The 27,572-nt window shown below is 41.9% G+C and overlaps 3 protein-coding genes across 4 annotated transcripts in view; 1 reads left to right on the top strand and 2 right to left on the bottom strand.

Annotated features, from left to right (window-relative positions):
• The window catches only part of LOC306647874 (insulin growth factor-like family member 4), a 454,704-nt gene that overhangs the window by 69,675 nt on the left and 357,457 nt on the right, over positions 1-27,572 (bottom strand). The gene's annotated exons all lie outside the window — the stretch shown is intronic.
• Positions 1-27,572, bottom strand: part of LOC306648507 (insulin growth factor-like family member 4) — a gene marked incomplete at its 3' end in the record, with an annotated part of 178,131 nt that overhangs the window by 69,234 nt on the left and 81,325 nt on the right. The window lies entirely within an intron of this gene.
• Positions 4,198-6,885, top strand: LOC306647884 (insulin growth factor-like family member 2). The gene is made up of 4 exons (XM_079117466.1): positions 4,198-4,252; positions 5,514-5,564; positions 5,705-5,957; positions 6,121-6,885. The coding sequence occupies exons 1-4, from the start codon at positions 4,228-4,230 to the stop codon at positions 6,122-6,124; spliced, it is 333 nt and encodes a 110-aa protein (XP_078973592.1). The 5' UTR covers positions 4,198-4,227; the 3' UTR covers positions 6,125-6,885.

The following is a 27,572-nucleotide window of genomic DNA, read 5'->3' as shown; positions in this document are numbered from 1 at the left end:
ATTTAGTAGTAATACATAGATAAAATATATGAAAATAAACATGCTATGCTCGAATTAAAAGGAGCCTGTGATTACTTTAGTATAATAATTTCTAAATATAGATGGATGAAGAGGCACTCCTCTGAGCTTGGATACAGTATTTATCCTTTTTGCTTTCCTCATTTTAATAATTGATTCTAGAGATACTTTACATAATAAAAATATTTAGGTTAGTCATTAACATAATTTGTGTTTTTCCTATGTTTAGTCTAATTCTTTGAGAATAAAAATAAGATTGTAGTCTGCCATTAAATGAAATAGAATAGACTAAATATTAACTATAAGTTGATTTATTTGCCCTTTGTTAATAATAGTAAAAGCTTTTCACTGTTAAACACTGGAGTTCATGGTGGGGGTGGTTTCTCAGAAAATCTAGTGACATGTTTGTTCTGAAGTTTGAAGTTTGGCAGATTGTGGTGGCCTCAGTTTGGCTGGGGGATGGGGTAGTTTTGGTCTGGCTGGGAAATAAGGTTGTTTTGCTCTCAGCTCTTATACAGAGGGAATGCGTACTTTGAGAAGAAGCAGAGATAGTACTTTTGAAGGTTTTTCTTCTTTTAAACTAACCATAAAATTATATAATCATTACTAGAGAAAAAAATGTATAAAAAGACTGGCAGAAAAATAAAGATAGAGATTCAGCCTCACAACACTTGGTGTCTCTGCTACTTCTCCACCATGTCAATGCCTTCCATCCATCTAGGACCCCCAACCACTGCTAGGACTGGACCCTGGCACAAACCTTGAGAACAAGATGGACATCCAGATATAGGAGACATTTAGAACCCCAAATAGACAAGATCAAAAAATAACTTTTCTGCCATGCACTTTAATTAAAATGTCTAACACACAGAACAAGAATAGAATTTTAAAATTCTCAAGAGAAAAATGTCAGGTCATATTTAGAGGCAAGCCAATACTTCTGATTTCTTGGCACAAACTCTAAAATCCAGAAGGGATTGAAATGGATGTAGTTCCAAGTTCTGAAAGAAAGTAACTGTCAACCGAGATTTCTATATCTAGCAAAGTTATCCTTCAGAATCAAAGAAAAATAAAAAATTTACAAGGTGAGCAGAAACTAAAAAAATTCATGTCTACTAAGCTGGTGCTACAGAAGATAGATAAATACTATATACAGAAGATATAGAACACAAACCCCAGAGCTCACAAAAGGACAAATATCATTTGAAGAGCACATAAGCAAATGAAGAAACAGGACAAAATTAAACATTATAAATGTTTAATCAAACATATTTAATCAAAAAACACAAATCAAAATGGAAGGAATTAATAAATATCTTTTTATAACAACACTGAATGTGAGAAGTCTCAACTGTCCAATTAAAACACATAGGTTGGCAGAATGGAGGAAAAAACAAGACCCAGTTTTATGTCGTTTGCAAGAGAATCACTTCACAGGCAAAGGCAGCCACAGACTGAAAGTGAAAGGATGGAAACTGATACACCATGCAAATGAAGCACCCAAACAAGCAGAAGTAATTACTCTTACATTTGACAAAGCAGACTTCAAGTCAAAACTAATTACAATACAGAATACATAGAAAACTCAAAAACCTCAAGACCCAAATGCCAAATAACCCAATCTTTAAATGGGTAAATTAACTAAATAGACATTTCTCAAAGGAAATATTACAAATGGCCAAAAAGCATGTGAAAAAAAATATTTCGCATCATTGGCAATCAGGTACATGCAAATCAAAGCTACACTTCCATCTCACCACAGTTAGAATGGCAGTCATCAAGAAAATAAGCAATAATAATTACTGGAGATGATGTGGAGAGAAAAGAGCACTTTTACACTATTGATAGCATTGTAAATTGGTATAATCACTATAGAAATCAGTATGGAGGTCCTCAAGAGACTAGAAATGGAATCACCACATGACCCAGCTATATCTCTCCTCAGTATTTATTCTAAGGAATAAAAGTCAGCCATACTACAGCAATAAATGCATACCCACTTTTATAGCAGAATAATTCACAAGAGCCAAACTATGAGAGCAGCCTAGGTGTCCGTCAGTGTGTGAATGGATAAGAAAAATGTGGTGTACATATGGAATGGAGTTTTATTTAGTCATAAAGAAAAGGGAAATTACATAATTGGCAGGAAAATAGATAGAAGTTGAGAACATTTTGTTAATTGAAATAAGCCAAACTCCAGAAGTCAAGGGTTGTGGATTTTCCTTAACATGTTGAAGCTAGAAAGGGAAAAGGCAGATAAAAGTGGTGGGGGACAGATCTCATGAAAATTGAAGGCATATCAGTAGAATAGAAGGATGGGACCAGGAGGAAGGAAGAGGGGAGGAAAGAGGAATGATATTGGCCAAATTAGACAGTTAAAGTGTGTGAATTTTTGAATAGTAACAATAAATTCCACCATTAGGTGCAACTATAAGCAGCAATTAAAGTATGGAAAAGAAAATCCCATGAGACTAAATAAATTGACAAAACATAAATTTTTATATCTCTTATTTAAGACAGTTTACCTAATTATTTTTGTTTTTACTTCTTTTTTCAGTACAAGGGATTAAACCCAGGGATGCTTTACCATTGGGCAACATTTCTAGCCTTGTTAAATTTTCTTATTTTAAGACAGGGTCTTGCCAAGTTGCTGAGGCTGGCCTCAAATATGTGATCCCCCTGCCTCAGTCTCCCAAATTGCTGGGATTACAGGTATGAGCCACTGTACACTGTGGATTCCCAACCTTTTAGTGAGTGAATAAAATTGTCATACCCTGGCAGACCCTGGAACCTCAAGAAAGGGGGTACTGCAGGTGAAAACCTAAACTCTACCTTAGTTTGGCTTCCTAACCTCAAAATGTTTCTAAATCTGAGAGTGCTATGAGGCAAATCACTTATCTTGTTGCACTTATGTAAATAATCAAGTCCAAACTAAACTGATTCTGAAAAAGATTTTTAAGTGTATTTGGTAAAAATTGATATTACTGTAGAGGAAAAACAATTACATTTCTAAGGAAAAACTATAATCTGCTATTATTGGATAGTAGTGCTACTCTTCATTCAACCCAATCATGAGCTATCAAATGATAATTTTGCCGCAGGTTATCAATTTATTTAAATAAGATAATGTGCTATTAGCAGAACTATATTCAATACCTAGGCAACTACTTCTGGGGAAATTGAGGCCTATCTGCAAGACATCAGAGAACAGGCTGGATGAGTAACAGATCTCATCCAGTTCCCCTTTGGCATTTTACTTATTCAGATGGTTACTTTCAAGGTTAGGTCATGGCTCAAGACAGTTATGGAAACTGGCTTTTTTATTGTCTTGGTTTTGTTTACATTTTGCATTTTAAATACTGTACCTGTTGCCAGGTGCTGTGGCTCATGCTTATAATCCCAACAGTTTGGGAGGCCAAAGCAGGAGGATCACAAGTTCAAAACCAGCCTCAGCAACTTAACAAAGCCCTAAGCAACTTAGTAAAACTCTGTCTCAAAATAAAAAGAGCTGAGAATGTGGCTTGGTGGTTACGCACCTCTTGGTTCAATCCATAATGCCAAAAATAGAAAAAAAAAATTGTACCTTTTGCCTGACAAAATTCAACAGAAGTACAACTCCTAACAAAATTGTTTGGCACTGCACTGTGAAATGACGGTCCTCACCTACAGAGCAGTTAGAACTGAACTTGAAAATGGACTCTGGGAAAACAGCCTGAGAACCACTCCCACCTTGTGACTCAAGTGCAGATAAAAGGATTTGACGCTGACCCCTAAACCGGTCCATCAGTCCCCACTGGCAGGCCTGACTCACCTGCCACCTGTCCACTAGCTTCATGCTCCTTCCTACCCTCCCCCCTTGCCTCGCTGCACTGCCTTGCACCTGCCCACCTGCTTTGCTGGTCATCTGGACATGATGCAAATGTTCCTGGAGCAAGTTTGAAAATGAAACCTATTTCAACAGCATGGTGATTACTGCCAGGCTGCTCCTGTCTTCATAGAGAGGCAGTAAGGAACGGTTACCTGGGAGGTTCTCTGTACTCTCTGCCATTCTTAAGTGGCATCACTGGTTGGTCCAGTGCTACTTTTATCTCAAAGTAATCAATCTCCACCTCTCATCCTCCCCCTCTCATCTATGAATGTGCTGTCTTTCTTCTCCAAGTTCTCTTGAGCTCTGAGCAATCCTTGCAGCATGAAGCTGGAATTGTCCATATGAAGACCAGAGATTGCATGCTAGGTAAGGGGGACCCAGCCCAGCCCAGGCCTGGCTGCTCAGGCCCTCCCCGTCCTGCAGACCTAACTCTAACTCTGCCCTTCAGAGACCCCACCTCACAGCCAGCACTGCCCGGATGACTGCAGCCCTGCTGCTTGGCCTTCCTCTCCTCTGCTGTCTCTCCCTCCCCTGGTCTTCTCTGTCTTTTCCCTGCTGTTGTTGCTCTCTCCTCTCCCCTGCCTTTTTTCCTACACCCAGATGCCTCCCATGTCGCCTGCCTCCTCCCTGGCTCTCCCCTTCTCTCAGGTGTCTCTGAGACACTTCCTTTTCCTCTCCTTTCTGCCCTCCCTCCACCTCTGCTTGCCTCCTGAGTCTCTCCCCACCTCTTCCCATCTCTGCTCATTTCTCCCTCTTTCCCTTTTCTCTTTTCTTTTTTTCCTCTCTCTCCCACCCCTTCCCCCCAGTACTGGGAATTGAAGCTGGGGACATGCACATGCTGACAAGTGCTCTACCCCTGCACCATGTCCCCAGCCCTAGAGTCTTCTCAGGCTGCCTGGGGAAGACTCATGCTTGTCATCTCTCTGCCTCCATTTTCCCAGGAGCTAGGACACAAGTATGCCCAGCATGCCCGGCTCTTCCTGCCTTTTCCTCCCCTGGCCTCATCGGTCTCTTCTCCTGCTCTCTGAGACCCTCCTCTTCTCTCTTCACACTCCTGACCCTCCCACCTCTGCTCTCCTCTTTCCAGGCCTCTTCAAGGGACTCCCCTCGAGATGCTGTGTCCCTCCACTATGCCTTTCAGCAATCTCCCAGATTGTTCTCTGGCCCCTGCTGTTTTACACCTGCACATATCGCATAAGGATGAGAACTGTTAGAACTCTTTAGTGACAAGAGTGTGTGCTCTGATTTGAGTGGAACTTCTGTTCAGGACACAGGGGGAGTAAAGGCTGGCTGCAGAGTGAAGAGGACTCCAGTCCAGGCTGCCAGTCATTTTGCAAAGTCAGCCTTACCCTGCCCCACCCCGCATAGCTACCTTGCTCAATCACTTGCTCCTTTCTGCCTACTGTCTGTCCCTTCTGCAGTAGACAGATAGAGGAGTTAAAGCTCAGCTCAACCCTCAGGCTTTCCTGCTTTCTGTCCCTTCTCAGAGATACATTTTCCATTATATATCCCAAAGATCTCCAAGGTCTTCTGAGTCTAAGTTGAAGCCAACTTCCGACCACACATGCCTTCCCAGAGGGTGTCCCTCTAGCCCCACACCACTAAGTTCTTTTCCCCACCATTGCAGTTTGTGTGGGCATCATCTTGCTCCTGGTTGCAGGCACAGATGGAAGCACAGGTAAAGACAACCTGGAGGGAGGGGAAAGGAACCCTCTTGGCAGGGGTAAGAGCCTGCCTGTGGCCACCACTTGGTGATTGCTATCTGTTTCCTGGGGAGAGACACAAACTCTGGGTCTCCCATGCATCACATTTGCTCAGAACTATGGCTGTGCCAGCCGGCACCCAGGTGTGGGGACAGGATCTACAACCCCTTGGAGCAGTGCTGTGACTATGACACCATCCTGCCCCTGAACCGGACGCAGCGCTGTGGCCCCAAATGCATCTTCTGGCCCTGCTTAGAGCTCTGCTGTCCTCAGTCCTTTGGCCACCACAAGGAGTTTGTTGTGAAGTTGAAGATTCATGGTGAGACGTCTTGGTGTCCCACGTCTCCCACCTCCAGGATCTGCAGGAGGTAAGGACCTGCCTTAATCAAGGTAAGACTGGAAGAGGGACTGTGGCAGGGAGGGGAGCTGGGCACTCAGCCCCTGGGGAGGGTGAGCCCTACATCTCCCCAGCCCCCTCCAGGTCTGTATCTCTCCCAGTAGCTCAGTCTCTGCCTCTTTTGTGTCTTGCAGCTGATCTGGGCAACCACACCATCCTTCAGTGTTTCTTCCCTAGAGCCTGGGAACAGATCGACAGGATGCATTCTAGGATATAAGTGGAATGGGGGGCATGGTTCTGTGAACAGCATTAAAACAACATGTCTCACAAGGTGGTCTGGCTAAGTGTGTTCTCTCCAGACGTCCGCAAGGCAGCTTGCTGCAAAATGATCAAATAGGAAATTTTCCCTAGGAAGGCAGCTAATAGTTAATTTGGTGATGGAGGTAGGGCCACAGGATCCTGTGTGATAGTGAATTTGTCCAGCCTTCAAACCCAGTTCTGGAGCTTATGTCTCTTCTGTTATGGTTTGGATGGGAGATGTCCCCCAAAAGCTCACTTGTGAGACAATGCAAGAAAGTGTGGAGAAGAAATGATTGGGTTGTGAGAGTCTTAACCCAGTCAGTGAATTAATCCCAGGATGGGATTAACTAGGTGGTAACTGGAGGAGTTGGGGTATTGTAGGGGCATGGCCTTGAGGTATCTGGTAAGTGGAGTCTCTCTCTGCTTCCTGATCATCATGTGAGCTGCTTCCCTTTGCCACACTCTTCTGCCTTGATGTTCTGCCTCAACTTGAGTCCCAAGGAATGGAACTGGCCTTCTATGGACTATGTCTGTGGAACTGTGAGCATTCAAATAAACCTTTCCTCCTCTACATTTGTTCTGGTGGGGTATGTTAGTCACAGCAGTGAAAAAGCTGATTAAAATGATCCATTTACCAGGAAATACCATAATTTTATTTTTATTTATGGCTGAGTAATATATATATATATATATATATATATATATATATATATAGTGTATATATAGTACATTTTCTTTATCCATTCATCTGTTGAAGTACATGTAGGTTGATTCCATAGCTTAGCTATTGTGGATTGAGCTGCTATGAACACTGATGTGGCTGTGTCACTACAGTATGCTGATCTTAAGTCCTTTGGGTATATGCTGAGGAGTGGGATAATTGAGTCAAATGGTGGTTCCATTCCAAATTCTCTGAGGAATTTCCTTACTGCTTTCCAGAGTGTTTGCACTAATTTGCAATGTATGAGTGTACCTTTTCCCCCACATCTTCATCAACATTTATTGTTAATTGTATTCTTGATAATTGCCATTCTGACTGGACTGAGATGGAATCTCAGTGTAGTTTTAATTTGAATTCTCTAATTTCAGCTTGTGTTCTGTCATGGGAATCTTTTCTGAAATATGGCAGTCTTAAAGAGTGCTAAAAATAAACTTCATTACATAAATCTATGCTTATGGAGGTGAGGTGGTCAAAGTGTGGGACACCTGTAGAAAAGGAAGAAACTTTTTGTGGAACTTTAGAAAGTAATTTTAAACTGCTTATCTTAGGTAGCTTGAGCCTCACCTTTCATTACTTCCTGACTTCAACTTCATCTGGGTGTGAGAAGAATGATATCATCTGGGTATCATCAACTTTCCATTTCCCCATTTAAAAAAAATATTTTTGTTGTTGTTGATGAACTTTTATTTATTTGTAGGCAGTGCTAAAAATTGAATCCAGAGCCTCACACATGGTAGGCAAGTGCTCTACCACTGAGCCACAAGCCCAGCCCCAACATATTACCCTTTTTTTTGAATCAAAATATTTCTCTAAGCTGGATGTGGTGGCACACATGTGTAATACTGACACCTTGGGAGTCTGAGGCAGGAGGATAGCAAGTTTTAGGCCATGTTCAGCAATTTAGCACAGCCCTATCTCAAAATAAAAAAATAAAAAGGAACAGGGAAGTGGATCAATGATAAAGTGCCCCTGGCTTCAATCCCTAGTACCCCCCCCACACACACGCATGCACACACACAGATATTTCTCCAAAAGTATTGTTGATCAATCACTCTTTTGCTGAAAACAGAGATAGGATAATTACTAAAATAAGATCTTTACCAGCAATTGTGTTGTGCGCTCAGCTCTTGTGCATTTGCACCAAGAAAGACATGGATTTAGTAAAAGTATAGCAAAGTGGATAATGCTAGAAATTCTTGTCAGAGCAATTAGGCAAGACAAGGAAAAAAAAGAAATAAAAATAGGAAAGAAGAAGTAAATTAGTACTCTTTGCAGGTGATGTGATGCTATACTTAGAAGGTACAAAACACTTCCCCAAAAGACTGCTAGAACTAACAAACATTTATCAAAGTAGCACGATGGAAAATCAAATACAAAAATCAATAACTTTCTTATAAATCAACAATGAATATGTCAAGAAAAAATGAAACAATTCTATTCGGTATACTTAAAAAATAAAATAAAATAAAATACCTAGAAGTAAATCTAAGCAAGGAGGTGAGAAACCTCTACAGCAAAATCTATAGAACCCTGAAGAAAGAAATTGAAGAAGACACAAAAAGATGGACAGATTTCCCGTGTTCATGGATAGGCAGAATTATTATTGTTAAAATGGCCATACTATCAAAAGCAATATATAGATCCAATGCAATCCCCAGAAAAATATGGATTGAGTTCTTCACCGAACTAGAAAAATCAGTCCTAAAATTCATTTGGAAGAATAAAAGGCTCAGAATAGCCAAAGCAATCCTAAGTGAAAAAAGCAGTGCTGGAGGCATCACAATATCTGACTCTAATTACACTGCAGAGCTATAGTTAGAAAAACTGCAGGGTATAGGCATAAAAACAGATGCATAGACCAGGGGTACAGAATAGGAGACATAGAGACAACCCACACAGATATAATCATCTGACCCTTGACAAAGATGACAAAAACATACATTGGAGAAAAGAGTCTTTTAAACAAAAAGTGCTGGGAAAACTGGATATCATATATAGAAGAATGAAACTAGACACTTTTTTGATACAAAATTCACTCAGAATGGATTGAAGACCTAGGAATTAGACCAGTAGCTATGCAACTGCTAAAGAAAAATGTAGGGTCAACACTCCAGCATATAGGACCCTAAAACTCAGGAATTAATGCCAACAGTTAGTAAATAGGATGGTATCAAATTTAAAAGCTTTTACACAGCAAAGGGAATGTATGGAATTGGAGAATATCTTGGTAGGTGAAATAAACCAATTCCAAATAATAAAAGGCCAAATGTTTTCCCTGATAAGTGGATGATATATAATGGGGGCGAAGTGGTGGGGAGTGAGAGAAGAATGGAGGAACTTTATGTAGAAGAAAATGAGAGGGAGGGGGTATAAAAAATCGTGGAATGAGACAGATATCATTACCCTATGTACATGTATATTTACATGAATGGTATGAATCTACATCGTGCACAACCACAGAAACAACGTGATGTACCCCATTTGCATATAATGAATCAAAATGCAGTCTGTAAAATAAATAAATAAATAAATAAATAGATAGATAGATAGATAGATAGATAGATAAAATAGAATTCCTTAAAAAAAAAAAAAAGAAAGTGAAGAGAGAAACTACAGAATGGAGAAAATCTTTGGTAGCTACACTCTGACAGAGGATTAACATATTGGTACTTTTTTAAATGATGGCTGGGTTGAACTTTGTGTGAGCTGCTTCAAAGAAAGACATGCTGAGAGTATTTATACTCAGTCCCCAGAATTAACCCTTTAAATTCCATGTTTACATGGCTCACGTCCACCTGCTATCTAACATTAGCTAGACTGTGTCCCTGTTGCTGGGATAGACATGTCCCAGTTTGGTCACATTCCATGTGGGACTGGGGAGAAGTTAATGGCTGGAAGTCAATGTCAAGATCCTTTTACTCACATCTGAGCAACAGATAGGTCAGAATGAGAACTATCAGGCCTGGTTCATCTGTATTTCATTGCTAAACTAAATCTTGTCTGTTTCATAGTTGCTGGCTGTCATTTCAAAGTGTGAGGAAAACCATAATTGTGCAGAGTTGTATTTCTGCAGAGATCTGACAAAAACAGGTGCTTCATTTTAAAAGGAAATAATATAAAGTGATATTTTTATTATTAGCATTTTTTGTGATACTGAGGTTTGAACCCAGGGGCATTCTGCCACTAGGCCACATTTTCAGTCCCCTTCACTAATTTTAGAGACAGGGTCTCACTATATTGCCCAGACTGGCCTTGAATTTGTGATTCTCCCACTTCAGCTTCTTGAGTCACTGGGATTATGCAAAGTAATATTAATAGAAATTCCATAATGCCAGTATACATAATCATTTTGATTTATGACTTAGGCTTGAAGTTAACCATCTGAATAAATCAAATACCCAAGGGAAACTGAATGAGGCTTGTAATTGTTGACTTTGTTATATAATGTTACAAAGTTGGGCTTCAATTTCCCCAGATGAAGTTACCTAAAAACAGCATGTTGTATTGATAATAGCACAGACATTGTCTTATTGGTAATATTCATCAATGTTATCATTTATTACCCTATAACTAGGCTAAATAAAGAGAGTGAAGTATTAAAAAAAGGACCCACTTGTATAATTTTGAACAAAATGCTGTTGTATTAATGATGTTGTCAAAGTTACCTGCAAGGTTGTCGAAAAGATTTCTTACGTTAGGTTCTATCCACAGTAGCTATTTTTGCCTCTCTGCTAATGACTTTCCTCATGAGATCAATATGAAAAACTCTGTGCTAATAAATTAGAAAACCAAAAAGAAATGGATAAGTTTCTGGACACATATGGCAAGCCATAATTGAAACATCAGGACAATAAAACAAAAGCAAACAAACAAAAACAGAAAACAACAAAAAATCTTTAAGAGACTATAAAGTAATGAAATTGAATCATATATTTCCCAACAACTGAAAGAGCCAAAGACCCAAAGACCAGATGGCTACATTTTGCCAAACTTTTAACAAAGAAAGTAACTTGGTTTTGGAGGTAACTAGGGTTTGAACCCAGAATCTTCCACACACCAGGCAAGTGTACTACCTGAGTTACACCCCCAGTTCAGAATTTTACCAAATTTTTAAAGAAGAATTAACACCAAGTCTTCTCTAACTGTTCCAAAGAACTGAAAGAAAGGTAACCTGTCCAAATTCAGTCTGTGAGGCTGGCATTACCCTGATACCAAAAACCCTGAGAAGTACACAACAACATAGGAAACTATAGACCAATATCCCTGATGGAAAGGGATGCAAAACCAACAACAAAATCCTAGCAAATTCAGTTCAACAGCACATCAGTGTGTTCATACACTTCAGCCAAGTTGGTTTCATTCCAGGGATGTAAGTGAAGCCAGAATTGGGGACAAGCAATTAGTGCAGAAATAGGGGATTGAGTCAAATCAAGGAAATGGAGGCTATGAAAGCCATCTGCCTCTGGAAGTTGGAGACTGCCTCTGGGAGAATGGAATGTCAAGGATCTCAGGAGCCCATTGATTACCATTTACCTGCCCTTATGAAGGACTACAGGCAGGGAGCGGCCAATTAATGCTTTCTGGGCCCTTGCCTGCTGAGTCACTTTTGTCCTGCCCTGCCCCAACAATTTCTCACTTTTTATATCTCACCTGCAAAACCAGGGTAGTCACGTAGGCAGGAAGAAGAGATAAGGAGGGAGAGAACTGGAGAACAAAAGAGACCTTAACCTATAAAAGATATAGGGTGTGCCCACTTCTTGGGATTCTAGAACATCATCCATGGCCCCCTTTTCCCCCTCGGGAGAAGTCTGTATTGTTACTACTTCTAAATAAAACCTGCTTAATATGCTTGCCTTGGCATGCTTCTCTAGTGTTCAAATTTCAACATTAGAGGAAGCAGAACTTGTCACCGGTAAATGGTGGTATCACAAGAATGGTTCAATATATGTAAATCAATAAATATAACACGTTGAGTAAATTGAATGAGGATCAAAATCATATGATTTGATCTGGGGGTGTAACTCAGTTGATAGAGTACTAACCTAGTATAGGTATGGCCCTGGGTTCAGTCATCAATAACACACACACACACACACACACACACACACACACACACACACACTCATATGATTATCTCAATAAATGCAAAATCCACTGAGTAAAATTGCATTTTCCATGTTGAGGCCTGGAGAAACTGCATCTTAAAGCCAGCGAAGCTTAAATAACCAGTTTCTTTTCAGAGACAGAAAAAACATGTTCAACAGATAGAAACAAATTAAAATGCTTTAAAGCTGATAAAATGAAAGTATATAATTTAAGAACAGAGAATCAAAAAAAAAGAAGTAAATTTACCAGAGACCAAAAAAGAAAAAGAAAAAGAAAAAAAAAAAAAAGAGCTCAAAGTAGAGCAAATTTTTTTTCCATTTCTTCTAGAAGGCCATCTGATGATGAAGCCAGGACTGTGGCTCAGGAAGTGTTTGGGGTCAATGAAGTGTGCTGTTCCTAGGAATCCTCCCCAGTCTCACCCCCTGGGCTGGACAATACTCCTCACATGTCTCAGAAAATTTCCAGATATCAAGGAGTGAGCAGAGTGGCTCAAGGGTGAGGGTCACTGGGGCCCAAATGTGCACCTTCCATAAGGTCCCCCCCAGAGTTCCTTCCAATCCAGGAAGAAGTTGTGCTCTGAAATAGAATTCCCTCTCTTCGTAGGTAAATATGTTGCTGCAGTCATCCAAGTGAGATCTAGTTGAGTTGATTGTCAAGTTAATAAACATGCAAGCAGTTGCTGTAAGCCAGCACACACTTGCATGGTTGTGGGCCACGTTGCAATCAAAGTTCCTCTAAGGGACTCCCGGATAGAGTTAGTGCTTTTCGCTCTCCTAACAGACATCTCCCAAACACCCCATCTCTTTATGCCTTGTGGTGTCTATTCTAGACAAACTGACCTGTCAAAAATAAAGCCATCTTTTTCTGTCAAACAACAACAACAAAGAAAAACAGGTCAAGAAAGATATCAAAATTAATTTCAGAAATCCCTAAAAAATCCAAAAGAATTGAGAAGAAACAACTCCACACTGGTTTTAGAGAAATCCTGGATTGCTTAGAAAGCCCTATATGACCACAAAGAGAGGGAATGGGGTCAATATGCATTGCCAAAAAGACTAGGGGACAACCAAACTGTGGCCTCAGAAACCAGAACAGAGTTTGTCAAGATGTCTGTCATGTGACATGACAATATATTATAGAATAGAGGACACAGACATGGGGGAGGCCTTACAGTTGGGGATGGCTTGTCAGGGTCTACCTCTCATGGTAGACCTGAATCAATGATTCAGGTGGACACTTGACAGATCCCAGTCAATTTATCCCCCTCTTTATAACCCTCTAGGAAGATCCCATTTTGACCTTTAGTTCCAAGTGATGTTGAGAATTACACTTAAATAATTGTTTAAGATAAAAACACTTGAATAACTAGTTTTTTTTTTAAGGCAGTCATGTATAAAAAGCAGAGAGTATTTTCTCTATTTTTTCTCCTATTTATGGGACACCTCTTCATTGTCTAATATACATTTGGACCAAGTCATGGTACAGGAAAGAATTATTTTTCTTTAAATTCTCTGCCTTATATAATCCGGATTATTTAATATGTACCTAAGGGGTCAGTTCTCAAGGATAGACAGTAAATTAGTCATATTTTAGTTTGCATGCTGCAAAGGTTTCTCAGGGGAAAAATAGGTCTCTATAGGGAACACACTCTTGGTCTGTCCCATATTCCCCTGAGTTATACTTGGAGCCTCCACCAGGATCAGACTTTTTAGTCTGTCCCCTGCTGACCATCTGACCAGTGGCCAGGAGGCTCTGACATAGGGACGCAGCTGAGTGAGCCATGTGACTCATTCCTTAAAGAGATTCTAAGGAAGATCCTGCTTCTAAGCATTCCCAGGAGGCCAGGATCATCCACTTTTGGTTCTTCAAGAAAAATGAAGTCATTATGAAAAGAATATCCCTGTGATCTCAAGTAATCTAGGTGCACTTGAAAAGTTATGATTTTTAAAATAGCAAGGACATAAGATCTTCTATTGGGCTGGGGTATGGCTCAGTGGGAGAGCATATTCCTGGCATGTGTGAGGCCCCATCCCCAGCATCACCACAAAAATAAAACAAGGATCTTACAATAGACAGGCATTCTGGGAGAAAGCGGAGTTAGGCAAACTTCAATGGAAAAAATCCATTTACAGTCCAAGTCTAAGAAGCAACTTTAAATCACTTATTTTAAGTCTTATAGCTGAATTTAAGAGATACTTCTTTTATTCTTTGTGCCCTGGGGTAGATTCACATGTAGTTTACACTCCACCATGATTGAGATACAGCTCTTATAAGAATGGGTATCACAGACAGTAGAGAAACATAGGCATAGGCTTCTTCTTTTGTTTGTTTTGTTTTGGTATCGGGGATCAAACCCAGAGGTGCTTTGCCACTGAGTCAAATCCTCAGCCCTTTTTACTTTTTATTTTGAGACAGGGTCTTACTAAGTTGTTTAGGGCCTAAGTCATGAGGCTGGCTTTGATCTCCCATCCCCCTGCCTCAGCCTCCTGAGCCACTTGGAGGCTTCTACTTTTTTAAAGATGCTGGGGATTGAACCTAGGACCTCGCATATGCTAGGCAAGTGCTCTACCACTGAGCTACAATCCAGTCCCCTCCCTTCTTTTTTTAGAGACAAAATCAGTGAACTACTTTATGGTTTCAGAAACTCCTACCAGATCCCAAGGACACTGTCAACTGTCACCTTAGTGCCACTTGAATCAATACAGTTCAGGGGTTCCCCAGTTACCCAAAAAGGAGAGTTATAATAAATAAATAAATGAATGAGTAACAAATAAATGGGGAGCCATAGCAAATAAAGTGGATTGAGCTCTTCGGTCTTCGTAAGTGGAGGAAGCAGAGGAAGAGATTAGAAGTACAGGAGCTTCAAGAATAAGTCATAATGAAGGTAGCAGCAAAAGAATTTGGGTAAATTGTGAGCCCCACGTTGGGTGCCAGAAGAAATGTCACTGGAGGAGTCCCTGGAGAGGGGGACCTCAACTTAGAACAAGTGGGGTCCTCAGCACCCATGAAGGAAGAGAATTCCAGCATGTCCTAGTCAGAGTCTCTGATATTTTAGAAAAGCAAACAAGGTTCCAGGGAGGACAGGGGCCCTCTTAAGAGGGAGACAGCAACCCCTGGGTGCAGGGTGTTAACACCTCATAGAGGGACGGGAGCAGGGGGCTGTGCCTCCAGTGCAGGGAGGGTGGGGTTACACAGTTCTGCACTCTCACTGTTTTTTTTTTTTTTTTTTTTTTGCTGCTTTTGCAGGTAAGGGCAGGCCTGTGGAAATGGGCTGGGTTTGTGACAGAACGCTTGTTTTAATTTTCAAAAATACATAGGTTTTTCCTGCATTCAAATGCACCACTTCTTTTCATTTTTTATATAATTGTTTTTGAGACAGGGTCTCACTGAGTTGCTTAGGGCTTCACTTAGTTGCTGAGGCTGGCCTTGAACTTGCCATCCTCCTGCCTCAGTCTCTCACGTCACTGGGATGACAGGCATGTATCCCTGTGCCCAGTGCCTGCTTCTTTTTGAGAGGCAGAATATCTTTCCTTTTCTGATGCCCCAATTCCACCTCAGCAGCACTGACATCCATGAGGCAGCTGCACTGTGAATGGTGAAGAGTAAACAGCAGCATTTCTATTGCCAGACAGGGAAAAATTCCCACGTGATTCTACAGAATCCTGTTAGCATATTTGAAGAAAAAAAAAGTGTCTACTCCATAATTGCAGGCTCTGTCTCCATTCATTAGGTCTTTATTTCACCCATTTTTAAACTGGTAAATTTGTGTTCTATAAACTTGTGGTGCCAGCTAACAGGGAAGCTACACAGACAAACCAGGCTGGCACAGAGAAATCTATGCTGTGATTTACCAAGAATGGAAAGTGATAATTCTATTTCTGTACCCACCAGGGAGCATTTTGGTTTTCTGTTCTACTTATAGCTATATACCTATCACTAAGAAAATGATGCTTTATTTTTAAAGGTTGCTTTATTTTTTATTTGCTCGAATTAGTTGTACATGCAGTAGAATTATATGTTTTGATAGATCATACATAAGTGGAGTGTAATTTCTCATTTTTTGTATTATACATATTGTAGGATCACATTGATCAGCAGTCATATAGATACAGGAGGTACTAATGTCTGTTTCACTCTATTATCCTTTCTACCCTGATTTTAACCTTTTTTATGATTTATTATTGATATACAGCATGCATGGCCTATGTATCTGAAAGTGTACTGATTTTTGCAATTTTATGGATTTTGTTATTTTATGATTTTGTAATTTGTATTTTATGGTTTGTGAAATTTTATGGTTTTTATTATTTGTTTTGGTATGGGGGACTGAACCCAGGGTTGAATGACAACTAAGCTACATCCTATCTTTTTTGATTTTTTGGTTTGAGACAGGGACTTGCTCAGTTGCCAAGGATGGTTTTGACCTTGAGTTTCTCCTGCCAGGACATCTGCTGTCTCTGGGGTTATAGACGTGCACCCTGTCATGTGCTCCTCTGTCTGTTAGTCCCGCTGTTAGACTGTGTTTATGATGATTGACTGGATAAAGGGAGAAGGATCTGATGGCTGGCAGCCACGGTCTTACTGGAAATTTGTTTTGTTTGGATGACAGTTATTGGTTAACAGTAAATTGTTTAATTTGGATATCTTTTGTTTCAAAAATGCTTGTCAGGACATTTTCCTCCTAGAATTGAGTCTTTTTTCCTCCTGCCACTCCTCCCTTATATAAAGTCATCCATTTACTTTTTCATCTTTTTCTTCTGATCATTGCAACCTGGCTGCTTTTCATATAGAAATGGTATGAGCACTTGATCACAAATAGGTCACAGAGGTCCTTGTTCCCTTCAACTGAGCAGGGTGGAGGTGGCACAGGGAACAACCCAGAATGTGCAGCAGACTCACAGGGGAGCCCTTCCCTCATTAACATGCTCACTCCTGGGTCAGAAGGAACCTCACTGGCTCCCTAGAAGAACCATAGGGACGACTGCCCTGCACACTGGGCCCCATTAGGCCTGTCTTGTGAATCAGTAGATAAATGTGAAACAGGGAGGGAGCTGGTCTTTGGGTGAAAGCCTTGGACACAAGCCCCACACAGGACCTGACCTGATCCAAACCACAAGTTCTGTCAGGCAGCTCAGAAGCCCCTGGCAGCTTCAGAAGAAGGGGCACCTCCACCAAAATGAGAAGCAGAAATTCAAGGAAGAAGGAAGCTTTGGAGAAAAGCTCCATCTGGTGCTCCAGCTGGTTTGATGTTTGATCATTATAGTGCCTCAATTTGTGAGCACTTACAAAATGGGGAACATTCACTCCCCTTCCCCTCCCTCCCTCTCTCACCCCCTCTCTGTCTGTCGCTCTCTTTCCCCTTCCCTATTTCCATATACTGAGAAGCTTTCCTCCACCATGCCCTTGTTCTATGAAGTTTCTGCCTTGAAGCCAATGACCCTGGGCTGGAGCCTCTAAAACCAGAGCCAAAATGATCTTTTTCTTCCTTAAGTTGTTTATGTTAGGTGTTTTGGTCACTGGAATGAGAAGCTGGCTAGTACACATGGAAAATGATGTATTTTCTGAGTGGGAAAAGCAAGCTACACAATAAAACAATATAGAAAAGACAGCATTTTTTTAAATAAAGAGATACACATTACATATTCACAGGGGAAAAAAATCCTGAATTTTAGAAAATGAGATTATAGGTTTCTTAGATTTGTGGAGTGATAGTCTAATATTATACTAAAATAATTTTATTCTTTTTAGTGGCACTGGGGATTGAACTCAGGGTTGCTCTAACCCTGAGCTATGTCCCAAAACATTTTTATTTTTCTTTTCTTTATTATTTTTTAAAAATTTTTTAAAGACTGCATTTTGATTCATTGTACATAATTTTATTTTGAGACAGGGTCTCACTAATTTACTGAGGCTGGCCTCAAACGTGATCTTCTTGCCTCTGCCTCCTAAATTGCTAGGATTACAGATAAGCACTGCTGCACCTAGTTGTAATATGTTTATATTAAAATTTATCACAGATGGCAATGTATAAATTATAATTAATATGAACAAATAAGATTTGTAAAGGATAAAAGTAATAACAAGAAAATATTGCCAGTTCCCAGCAGCTGGCTCTTGACTGTTGTCATGATCTCTAAGGTTTCTGTCTGTTCTGCACCCTCACACAATAGCTACCAGAACATTGTTTCCCAGACAACCAGACAGCCTTAAAACTATTGCTTTTAGCAACTAGGTCCAAGTGGCCCATGCCTCTAGTCTCTAGTCTCAGACTAGAGACTGAGACAGGAGGATCTCTTGAGTCCAGGAGTTGGAAGCCAGCCTGGACAACAGAGTGAGACAAAAGAAGAAAGAAATGGAAGGAAGGAAGACAAACGGGTTTGTGTTTTTAAATGAGATGTAAACCAGACACAGTTGCTCACACCTATAATCCCAGCAACTTGGAAGACTGAGGCAGAAGGATCCAAAATGCCAGACCAGCCTCAGCAAATAACTCTGTCCCAAAACAAAAAAATAAAAAGGGCTGGGGATGTCCCTGTGTTCAATCCCCAATACCAAAAGGAAAGAAAAAATTAGAAGCAGCCTGGCACTCAGGCCTGGGTGAAGGCATGGAGGGTCCACAGTCCTGGTACTTACTGTAAGGTTCTTCAAGTCATCATCACATTCCTCGGCTGGAATCCTGCTGTCTGACACCTGGGAGGCCAACATCCTTGACCTTGGGCATGGTGGGGCTCATGCAACACATTCTCCTGAGATTTGGGACTCCCTGCAGTTTGAAGATGTGTAGTGAAAGGGGGCAGCCTCTGACTTCAGTGACTGCATTGGCCTCCCCTGGCCACACTCAGCATTCTTGAAGGGTGGAGGCATTTCTGCTTTTCTTAACTCTGGGGATAGAGACAGCCAGACTACTGATTGACAGATACGGCAGGGGCTCTAGCCATCCCTGCATGTGCAGGTCAGTCAGCCACTACTCAGGACCTGCAGGACTCTCATGGAGGACAAGGTACAATCTGTATTGATCTGAGCATAGAACCAGTAAATTTGTACAGTTTTAACAACTAAAATCTCCAGGAGAATATCTTCTATATAATTATTTTTTCCTTAAGGATTATTTTTCAGGGTGGTTCCATGCAGAGGTTCAAGCATGTGACCTCTTCTCTATGGTGGCAGGAGTCTTGCTCCAGCATTCAGTTTGGTTCCCTGCTTTCCCCAAATTTCTCCTTTACATCAGAGGTGGGACATTTCAACTTCAACATGTGGATGTGCTGTGTGACCTCTGAATTTCCCCCAGATAGGAGAAAGGATGCTAACATGATCTGTTTGAGGAAGACACTGTGGGTCTGAAGGGGCTGAGATCCTGGCACCCAGACTTTAAAATGTGTAGGGCAGGGGCCACCCCCACAGTCCCTGCACCTGGAGTAGTGGAAAGTGCCCCAACACTTGTTGCCAGAATGACTTCTTAGGACAATCTTTTGGGGAAGTTAATACCAGCCCTTTGCTCTGTCCTTTGCATACAGTAAGTGACCAGTGAATATTTCTTTAATGAATGTACAAAAGTTGTTCATCTTTTGGGAAGAGAAGGTCTGCAGGAATTATGTTTAAGGTGATTTTGTCACTTACCTTGCTCTTTGTTTATTAGGGGAGCATTTGTGGGACCAATGCCATGAATTTAAATCAAGAAATTGTCTCTGATGGGAAATAAAGGTAAGAATAAAGCTTCCATACTTTCATATTTGTTTGTTTGTTGATAAATGTCTATTTATTATCTACTATGTGTCAGGTGCCAGGAAGCAGAGTACCATGGTAGCAATAGGCTTAGAAAAGAGATGATTTTAAAAAATACAGTAACATACATAATAAGAAGATTTTTTAAATTAGTCATAATCTTCCTTCTCAAACAGTCCTCAGTGAGATTTTAAAAATAATACACATATAGTCTTTACCTCTTACACTTCAGGGATACATTCCAAGACCTCCACTGGATATGTGAAAGCTTGAGTGGTACTGAACTACAAATACTCTTGTACCCTATCCCTGTGATAATGTTTAATTTATAAATTAGTCAGCACAAATAGCCTCACTACTTTGTTCCTTTCCATAGTCCCCCTCACAAGGGTTTCTTTAAAAGAAGAGCCAGGAACTCCCCAAACACACCTCTTACTCTCCAGCTGGTCCACCTTCTCCATTGAATGTGAATCTACTTTCCTGCATCAACCTGTCTGGGCCTCCGGGTGACACATGCTTACACTATTTTTCCATCGTGTGAGCCAAGCACCCGGCTAGTCCTGAATCCAGTTCCCCCTTCTCTCTGGGAACTCCTCAGGACCTTCCCTGAAAATACCTCTCCTCCCATGACAATATTATCTGAAACACTTTCTCAAAAACCCTGCTATCTGGGCAACCCTGCTGCTGAAAACCCAGTCTGCCTCTGTTCCTTTGACTGAGTGAATATTTTGTTATTGTTTATATGAGATGCAATCGTATGCCAGGTCGCACATCTACATGTGGTCATTAGCAGTGATTCCTAAGTTTATAAGATGTCTAATGTTGCTTGATAATTCTGGTCAGTGATGTTATCCTGTACAGATCTGTTAAATGCAGAGTCACATGATGATACTTACCCTAAGGCACCAGGGATTCTGCATTTTACTTCAAAAGTGAAAGCTAGGTTAGTATGTAAAGGACTTTTGTGCAACTGTGATGCTAATTGTTACTGGCTTCTTTGAAATTTCATGGTATTTATGATCCCCAAGTGTACTAACTTTCTAAAATGCAAAGCTTGAGAGAATACACCCGTGTGTGTATCTGTGTGTACTTGCACTACTGGGGATTGAACCCTGAACACTCTACCACTGAGCCAGATACACAGCCCTTTTTTTCCTTTTTAATTTTGAGATAAGGCCTTGCTAAAATGCTCAGGGCCTCACTAAATGCTGATGGCAGCATCTAACTTGCCATCCTTCTACCTCAGCTGGATCCTGGGATTACCTGAGCCACCAAAGTTTTTGGAGAACACTTTACCAAGCTGGTGGCCTTCAAATAAAAATTGTTACTAAAGACAACCTTTTTGGGGGTTGTGTTTGTGTGCTCCTAATTGTTGGACTGAACACTGGGCAGTACCTGGGAAGCCTACAGTGAGGTAAGGTCTCTAAAAGACAGAGACCATGAGGGAAATGGGGAGGGGATGGCAAACCCCTTGCCTCCAGGCCTCAGAAGAGGATCTGAGTAGTGATTCTGGTTTTAAGGTAAAGGAATGGACTCATAACACCTGTGGTGGAGGCAGGCAACTGTGCTGTATAGTCCCACAGCATGTGAACCCAGCACTGCTGGCATAAATGGAGTAGGCAAACAACAAAGCAGTAAGTTAGGAATAAAATGGCCAAAGCCTCTTCAAGGACTCTTCCAAGTTCTTTCTTTGAGATTGAAAAACAGTACCCAGGACCTTTGCAGCCCTGGGGTTGAAGAATGGGCACTGTTGGCAGGATCCCAGAGAGAGACTGGTTGACTCAGGAGATGGAAGCAACACGGACTTTGTGGGGAAATCTGGGCTGGCCAGGAGCCTGGATGTGGTTGGAGTTGGCTTCACTATTGGAGCGGTGGGGACCACTGTGTGAGCACAGGGACACCTTTAACGCAGAGGGGTGCTGCAAATGTCAGAAGCAGCATCCAAAGTGGTTGTTGCCGCAGGGCTGGCAAGGCCCTGCTGTGTCTCTAAGCTTAGCCACAGACCTGGTGCTAGCCACTCAGTACTGCTCCCAGTACAGGAAGAGTCCAAACTGAGAGAGATGCCTGTTCAGAACAGAGGAGCATCTGCACGTCAAGGCATGCCCACAGGCTAACCTGAGGAGACATGCTTGCCCAGAGCCTGCATTAGGGTGCTAGTGACTAGTGAGAACAGGAACCCTCGGAATGGGAACAGCACAGGGAGTCCACTAGGTCCAGTGACTCAGAAGTGGAGGTGTTGGATGAAGACATGGAGGAAACTGGACCACTAAGGGTCCACAAGTGGGAGTCCCAGCCAGCTGCCTGAGGGGCCTGCTGATCTGCTCCTGCCAGGAGGGGTGTTCACATCCCCCAGGAGACCAGGCCCCAGAGCTGGAGGGACTGGGGGCCAAGTCCAGGCAGAGAATGAAAGCAAGTGCCTGCGTGACCACCCCGCCTGAGGGACACTGGAGCTGCCCCGATGATGTGGAATGGTGTGGAATTGTCTTGGTGACTTCAGTGACTGCTCACCAGCCTGATGCCAAGGACTTCACACAGTGCTGCTGACAGCAGTGGGGTCATGACTAGCTTGGCTGCTTCTTGTTACTCACAATATGTGGCCAAATCCAGGAGGTCTTTCTGGTCCTGAGGCACCTGCCTGTGCATGGTAACCTCAGAGATGTGGGCAGGAACTGGAGTGAAACCTGCCGTTGATATGCAGCCCTCCCAGGACCAGAAATATCCTTCCCCTGCCACGACAAGGGATGCAGGGTCACAGGCAGCCCCTCCATCCACTTACAGTGCCCTGGTGTCAATATTACCCGCCGCACGTAGGGCAGCCCCTGTGACCAGCAACCGTAACTGGGCAATGGTCTGGGAAGACAGAAAGATCCCGGAATTGCCACCATAGTGCACTGTGGACCAATTGCCAAAGGACCAGAAGCTCCAGCCATTGCCTTTAAGTAAGAAAACCAAAGGGGAGACAGTGGGACAGGGAGCATGGACTCCTCCTCCAGAAAGAGGCAGGCACCGCCTCTCCTGCTGGGAGGTGTGATAAAGGTGGAGCCCACTAAGGGGTCCTTGATTCCCTTTATTGTGGGACAAGTAGGGTAAAGGTCAAGGTTCAGAGGACCAAGTCATGCCTCTGCACCAGAGACCAAATATAGAATCGACTACATATTGGTCTTTAAAAAATATTCAGAGAGAGACAGAGAGGGTGAACTCAGGAGCTGAGCAGACATGTGTGCTGTGAAGCTAATATTATGGGGACCTGCTAAACACTCCCTGTTGTTTTGCCTGTGCCCACTGAATCATCACCACCAAAAATATAGTCCCCTCCCCCATGGACATCAAGAGGTAACAGAGACCATAGGGGAACTCCATAGAATAAATAGAGATCACCCAGCCCTCAGTCTTTTTAACTCCCCCGAGTGGTAGGTAAGAAAGCAGGATGGAACTTGGCACATGACAGTGGACTACAGGGAACTGAATGAAGCAGTCCCTCCACTTTGTGCAGCCATTGCCAACACAGCCAACTCTCTAGAAGAGCTCAACACCCAGCTGGAACACACCCTTGTGTGAGAGACCTTGCTAATGCCTTCTGTAGCATATATATAGAGCCCCTGAGAGCCAAGACCTGGCAGCCTTCACGTGGGAAAACTGATGAACATCGTGGTCCCAAGCTCTACAAATAAAAAATATCTCATTATGTTGCTGGCATTCTTATCACAGTCAAATCTCTCACTGAGGCTGTGCCCATGCTTCTGACTCACTTGCAAGGCAGAAGCTAACTGAGAACCCTGACAAAGTGGAGCCCTGACTGTGAAATTCCTGGGACTCTTAGGTCCAATAGGATAAAGTTATACCTCACTTTCCACTTGTCAACTCAGTAAAGCAAATACAACAATTTGTGGGACTTCTGAGTAATTGGAGGGCTTTCATGCCTCGTCTGACTTAGCATTGTGACTATATGATTTGTACAGGAGTCAGACAATATGGGACTGGCCTGGCCAGTATACTGAGGCATTTAATCAGACCATAATACAGGCGCAAACCCTTGGGACACTAGACACTTTGGAAACTGCTGAACTTACCATCCCAGTCACTCTGGACAGCTTTGGATGGGGCTCCTGGCAGTGGATTAAGAGACATAAGATCTTGATCACTGGATCTTGGTCACAGGCACAGAAGAGGGAATAAGAATGTTGTAGCTCGTAAGAAGATAACTGTGTGCCACTTAGCCCATCACCAGAGAGGCACCAGTCAAGGTTGTACAAGTGGCAAAGATGAGATGACTGGAGAAAGTCCAGCAGAAGAAATTGCCACTTGGCTACAATGCAGATTAAAGTTGTCAGGTTGGAAGACCATGTGGGCAGCTGTGACATGCTGAAGACTGCCCATGAACATTTCTGGTGCTGCTGCTGCTTGCTAGAATAGTCTTGCCTACCTGAAGTCTGTCTGCAATGAATGGAAGCTGTCAGAGACATCAAGGAAGGTGATCCACTCTTCAGTCATGGCAGAGGCCTTCTCCCACTATCACAAGGGACCAAATATGCACTGACTTGTGTGGACGAGTTCCAGGCTTGATGAGAGCTTTCCCCAGCAAAATAAATCAGAAGTCAACTAGTAAGGGACTGGTCCAGCCCAGTGCCATGTGTGCTTGAGAGTGACCACAGGTGATTGGGAGTGACTAAGGAACCCTCTCATAGGCCATGACATACCACAGTGGGCTCAAGACCAGGGAAAACCATGGATTTTTGACCTGCCACACCCAACAGGAGCTGGATTAGCTGAAGGGAGGAAGTCTGGAAGAAGCCTGGGGACTGACAAGGACTCTGCAGGGGTGGGGTGCTCTCCTTCCTGTAGCATGAGGACATTCAGAAGCCTTGACAGCCATGGTCTGGGGCCCTTTCTGTGTCAGCTCACCTGGCACCCCCAGGGTTAAGGCTACAGATAGAGGACACTTCTATTGAGCATTTTCTTTTTTTTTTTCTTTTTCTTTTTATATATTTTTAGTTGTAGATGGACACAATAGAGATATTTTAAATGTTTATGTGTTGCTGAAGATCCAACCCAGTGCCTCACCCCTGCAAGGCAAGCGCTCTACCACTCCTCCACAACCCCAGCCCCCAGTGAGCATTTTGTTAAACCAGCCTGGGGCACAAGGGACAACATCCTGATGTGGGTTCCTCAAGAGGTTGCATTGGAGACAAGGAGCACTGGCTGGTCATGGACTGTACAAGTAAGCCTGGGTGGGCAGTTTGCTGTTCTGAACCCCCAGACAGGCAGAGTGGGTAAACTTCCAAGTGAAGCCTAGTGTGCTGGGAACCCGGTACTCACTGGTCTAGGCAGTGTGACCCTCCCATGTCATCACCGGAGAAATGCCTGCATGGGGTTATTATGGTCTGGGTGCATCCCTGAGGAGTCTGGTTCTCCCCATTCCCATTTTTTTTTACATTGTATTTTATTTTATTTTATTTTATTTTATTTTTTAAAATAATTCTTTTTTTATTGTAAACAAATGGGATACATGTTGTTTCTGTTTGTAGATGGAGTAACACCATACCATTTGCATATTCATACATTTACATAGGGTAATGCTGTTTGATTCATTCCATGATTTTTTTACTTCCCCCCCCACCCCTCCCACCTCTCTTTTCCCTCTATACAGTCCCTCCCTCCTCCATTCTTGCCCCCCTCCCACCTCCCATTACATGTCATCATCTGCTTATCAGTGACATCATTCATCTTTTGGATTTTTTAGATTGGCTTATCTCACTTAGCATGATATTCTCCAATTTCATCCATTTGCCTGCAAATGCCATAATTTTATTATTCCTTATCCCTGAGTAATATTCCATTGTATATATATATATCACAGTTTCTTTATCCATTCATCAATTGAAAGGCATCTAGGTTGGTTCCATAGTCTGGCTATTGTGAATTGAGCAGCTATGAACATTGATGTGGCTGTATCTCTGTAGTGTGCTGATTTTAAGTCCTTTGGGTATAGGCCAAGGAGTGGGATAGCTGGGTCAAATGGTAGGTCCATTCCAAGTTTTCTAAGGAATCTCCACACTGCTTTCCAGAGTGGCTGCACTAATTTGCAGCCCCACCAGGAATGTATGAGTGTACCTTTTCCACACATCCTCTCCAACACCTATTGTTGCTTGTATTCTTGATAATCGCCATTCTAATTGGGGTGAGATGGAATCTTAGGGGAGTTTTGATTTGCATTTCTCTTATTACTAAAGATGGTGACAATTTTTTCATATGTTTGTTGATTGCTTGTAGATCTTCTTCAGTGACATGTCTGTTCATTTCCTTAGCCCATTTGTTGATTGGGTTATTTGTATTCTTGGTGTAGAGTTTTTTGAGTTCTTTATATATTCTGGAAATTAGTGCTCTATCTGAAGTATGAGTGAAGAAGATATTCTCCCACTCTGTCGGCTCTCTCTTCGCATTGCTGATAGTTTCCTTTGCTGAGAGAAAGCTATTTAGTTTGAATCTATCCCAGCTGTTGATTCTTGCTTTTATTTCTTGTGCTATGGGAGTCCTGTTAAGGAAGTCTGATCCTAAGCCAACAAGGTGAAGATTTGGACCTACTTTTTCTTCTATAAGATGCAGGGTCTCTGGTCTGATTTCAAGGTCCTTGATCCATTGTGAGTTGAGTTTTGTGCAGGGTGAGAGATAGGGGTTTAGTTTCATTCTGTTGCATATGGATTTCCAGTTTTCCCAGCACCAATTTCTCCATTGCATACTTTTGGCACCTTTGTCTAGTATGAGAAAATTTTATTTATTTTGGTTTGTGTCCATGTCCTCTATTCTGTACCATTGATCTACCTGTCTATTTTGGTGCCAATACCATGCTGTTTTTGTTACTATTGTTTTGTAGTATAGCTGAAGTTCTGGTATTGCGATACCCCCTGTTTCATTCTTCCTGCTAAGGATTACTTTAGCTATTCTGGTTTTCTTATTCTTCCAGATGAATTTCATGATTGCTTGCTCTATTTCTGTACGGTACATCATTGGGATTTTAATTGGAATTGCATTGAATCTGTATAGCACTTTTGGTAGTATGGCCATTTTGACAATATTAATTCTGCCTATCCAAGAACATGGGAGAACTTTCCATCTTCTAAGGTCTTCCTTAATTTCTTTCTTCAATGTTTTGTAGTTTTCATCATAGAAATCTTTTACCTCTTTGGTTAGATGGATGCCCAAGTATTTTATTTTTTTTGAGGCTATTGCAAATGGAGTTGTTTTCCTCATTTCCCTTTCAGCTGTTCGTCGCTTGCATATAAAAATGCTTTAGATTTATGCGTGTTGATTTTATAGCTTGCTATTTTGCTGAATTCATTGATGAGGTTTAGAAGTTTTCTGGAGGAGGTTTTTGGATCCTCTAAATATAGAATCATGTCATCAGCAAATAGTGACAGCTTAAGTTCCTCTTTTCCTATTTGTATCCCTTTATTTTCTTTTGTCTGCCTAATTGCTCTGGTTAGTGTTTCGAGGACAATGTTGAATAGAAGTGGTAAAAGAGGACATCCCTGTCTTGTTCCGGTCTTTAAAAGGAATGGTTTCAGTTTTTCTCCATTAAGAATGATGTTGGGCATGGGCTTATCATAAATAGCCTTTACAATGTTCAGGTATGTCCCTACTATCCCTATTTTTTCTAGAGTTTTGAGCATGAACGGGTGTTGTATTTTGTCGAATGCTTTTTCTGCGTCAATTGAAATAACCATATGATTCTTATCCTTAAGTCTATTGACATGATGGATTACGTTTATTGATTTACGAATGTTGAACCATCCTTGCATT

This window comes from Sciurus vulgaris, assembly GCF_902686455.1.
Source record: "Sciurus vulgaris genome assembly, chromosome: 17".
In the NCBI taxonomy this organism is placed as follows: domain Eukaryota; kingdom Metazoa; phylum Chordata; class Mammalia; order Rodentia; family Sciuridae; genus Sciurus; species Sciurus vulgaris.
Note: the sequence above shows the minus strand (reverse complement) of the source record. Positions and strands in the feature narration are given on the sequence as shown.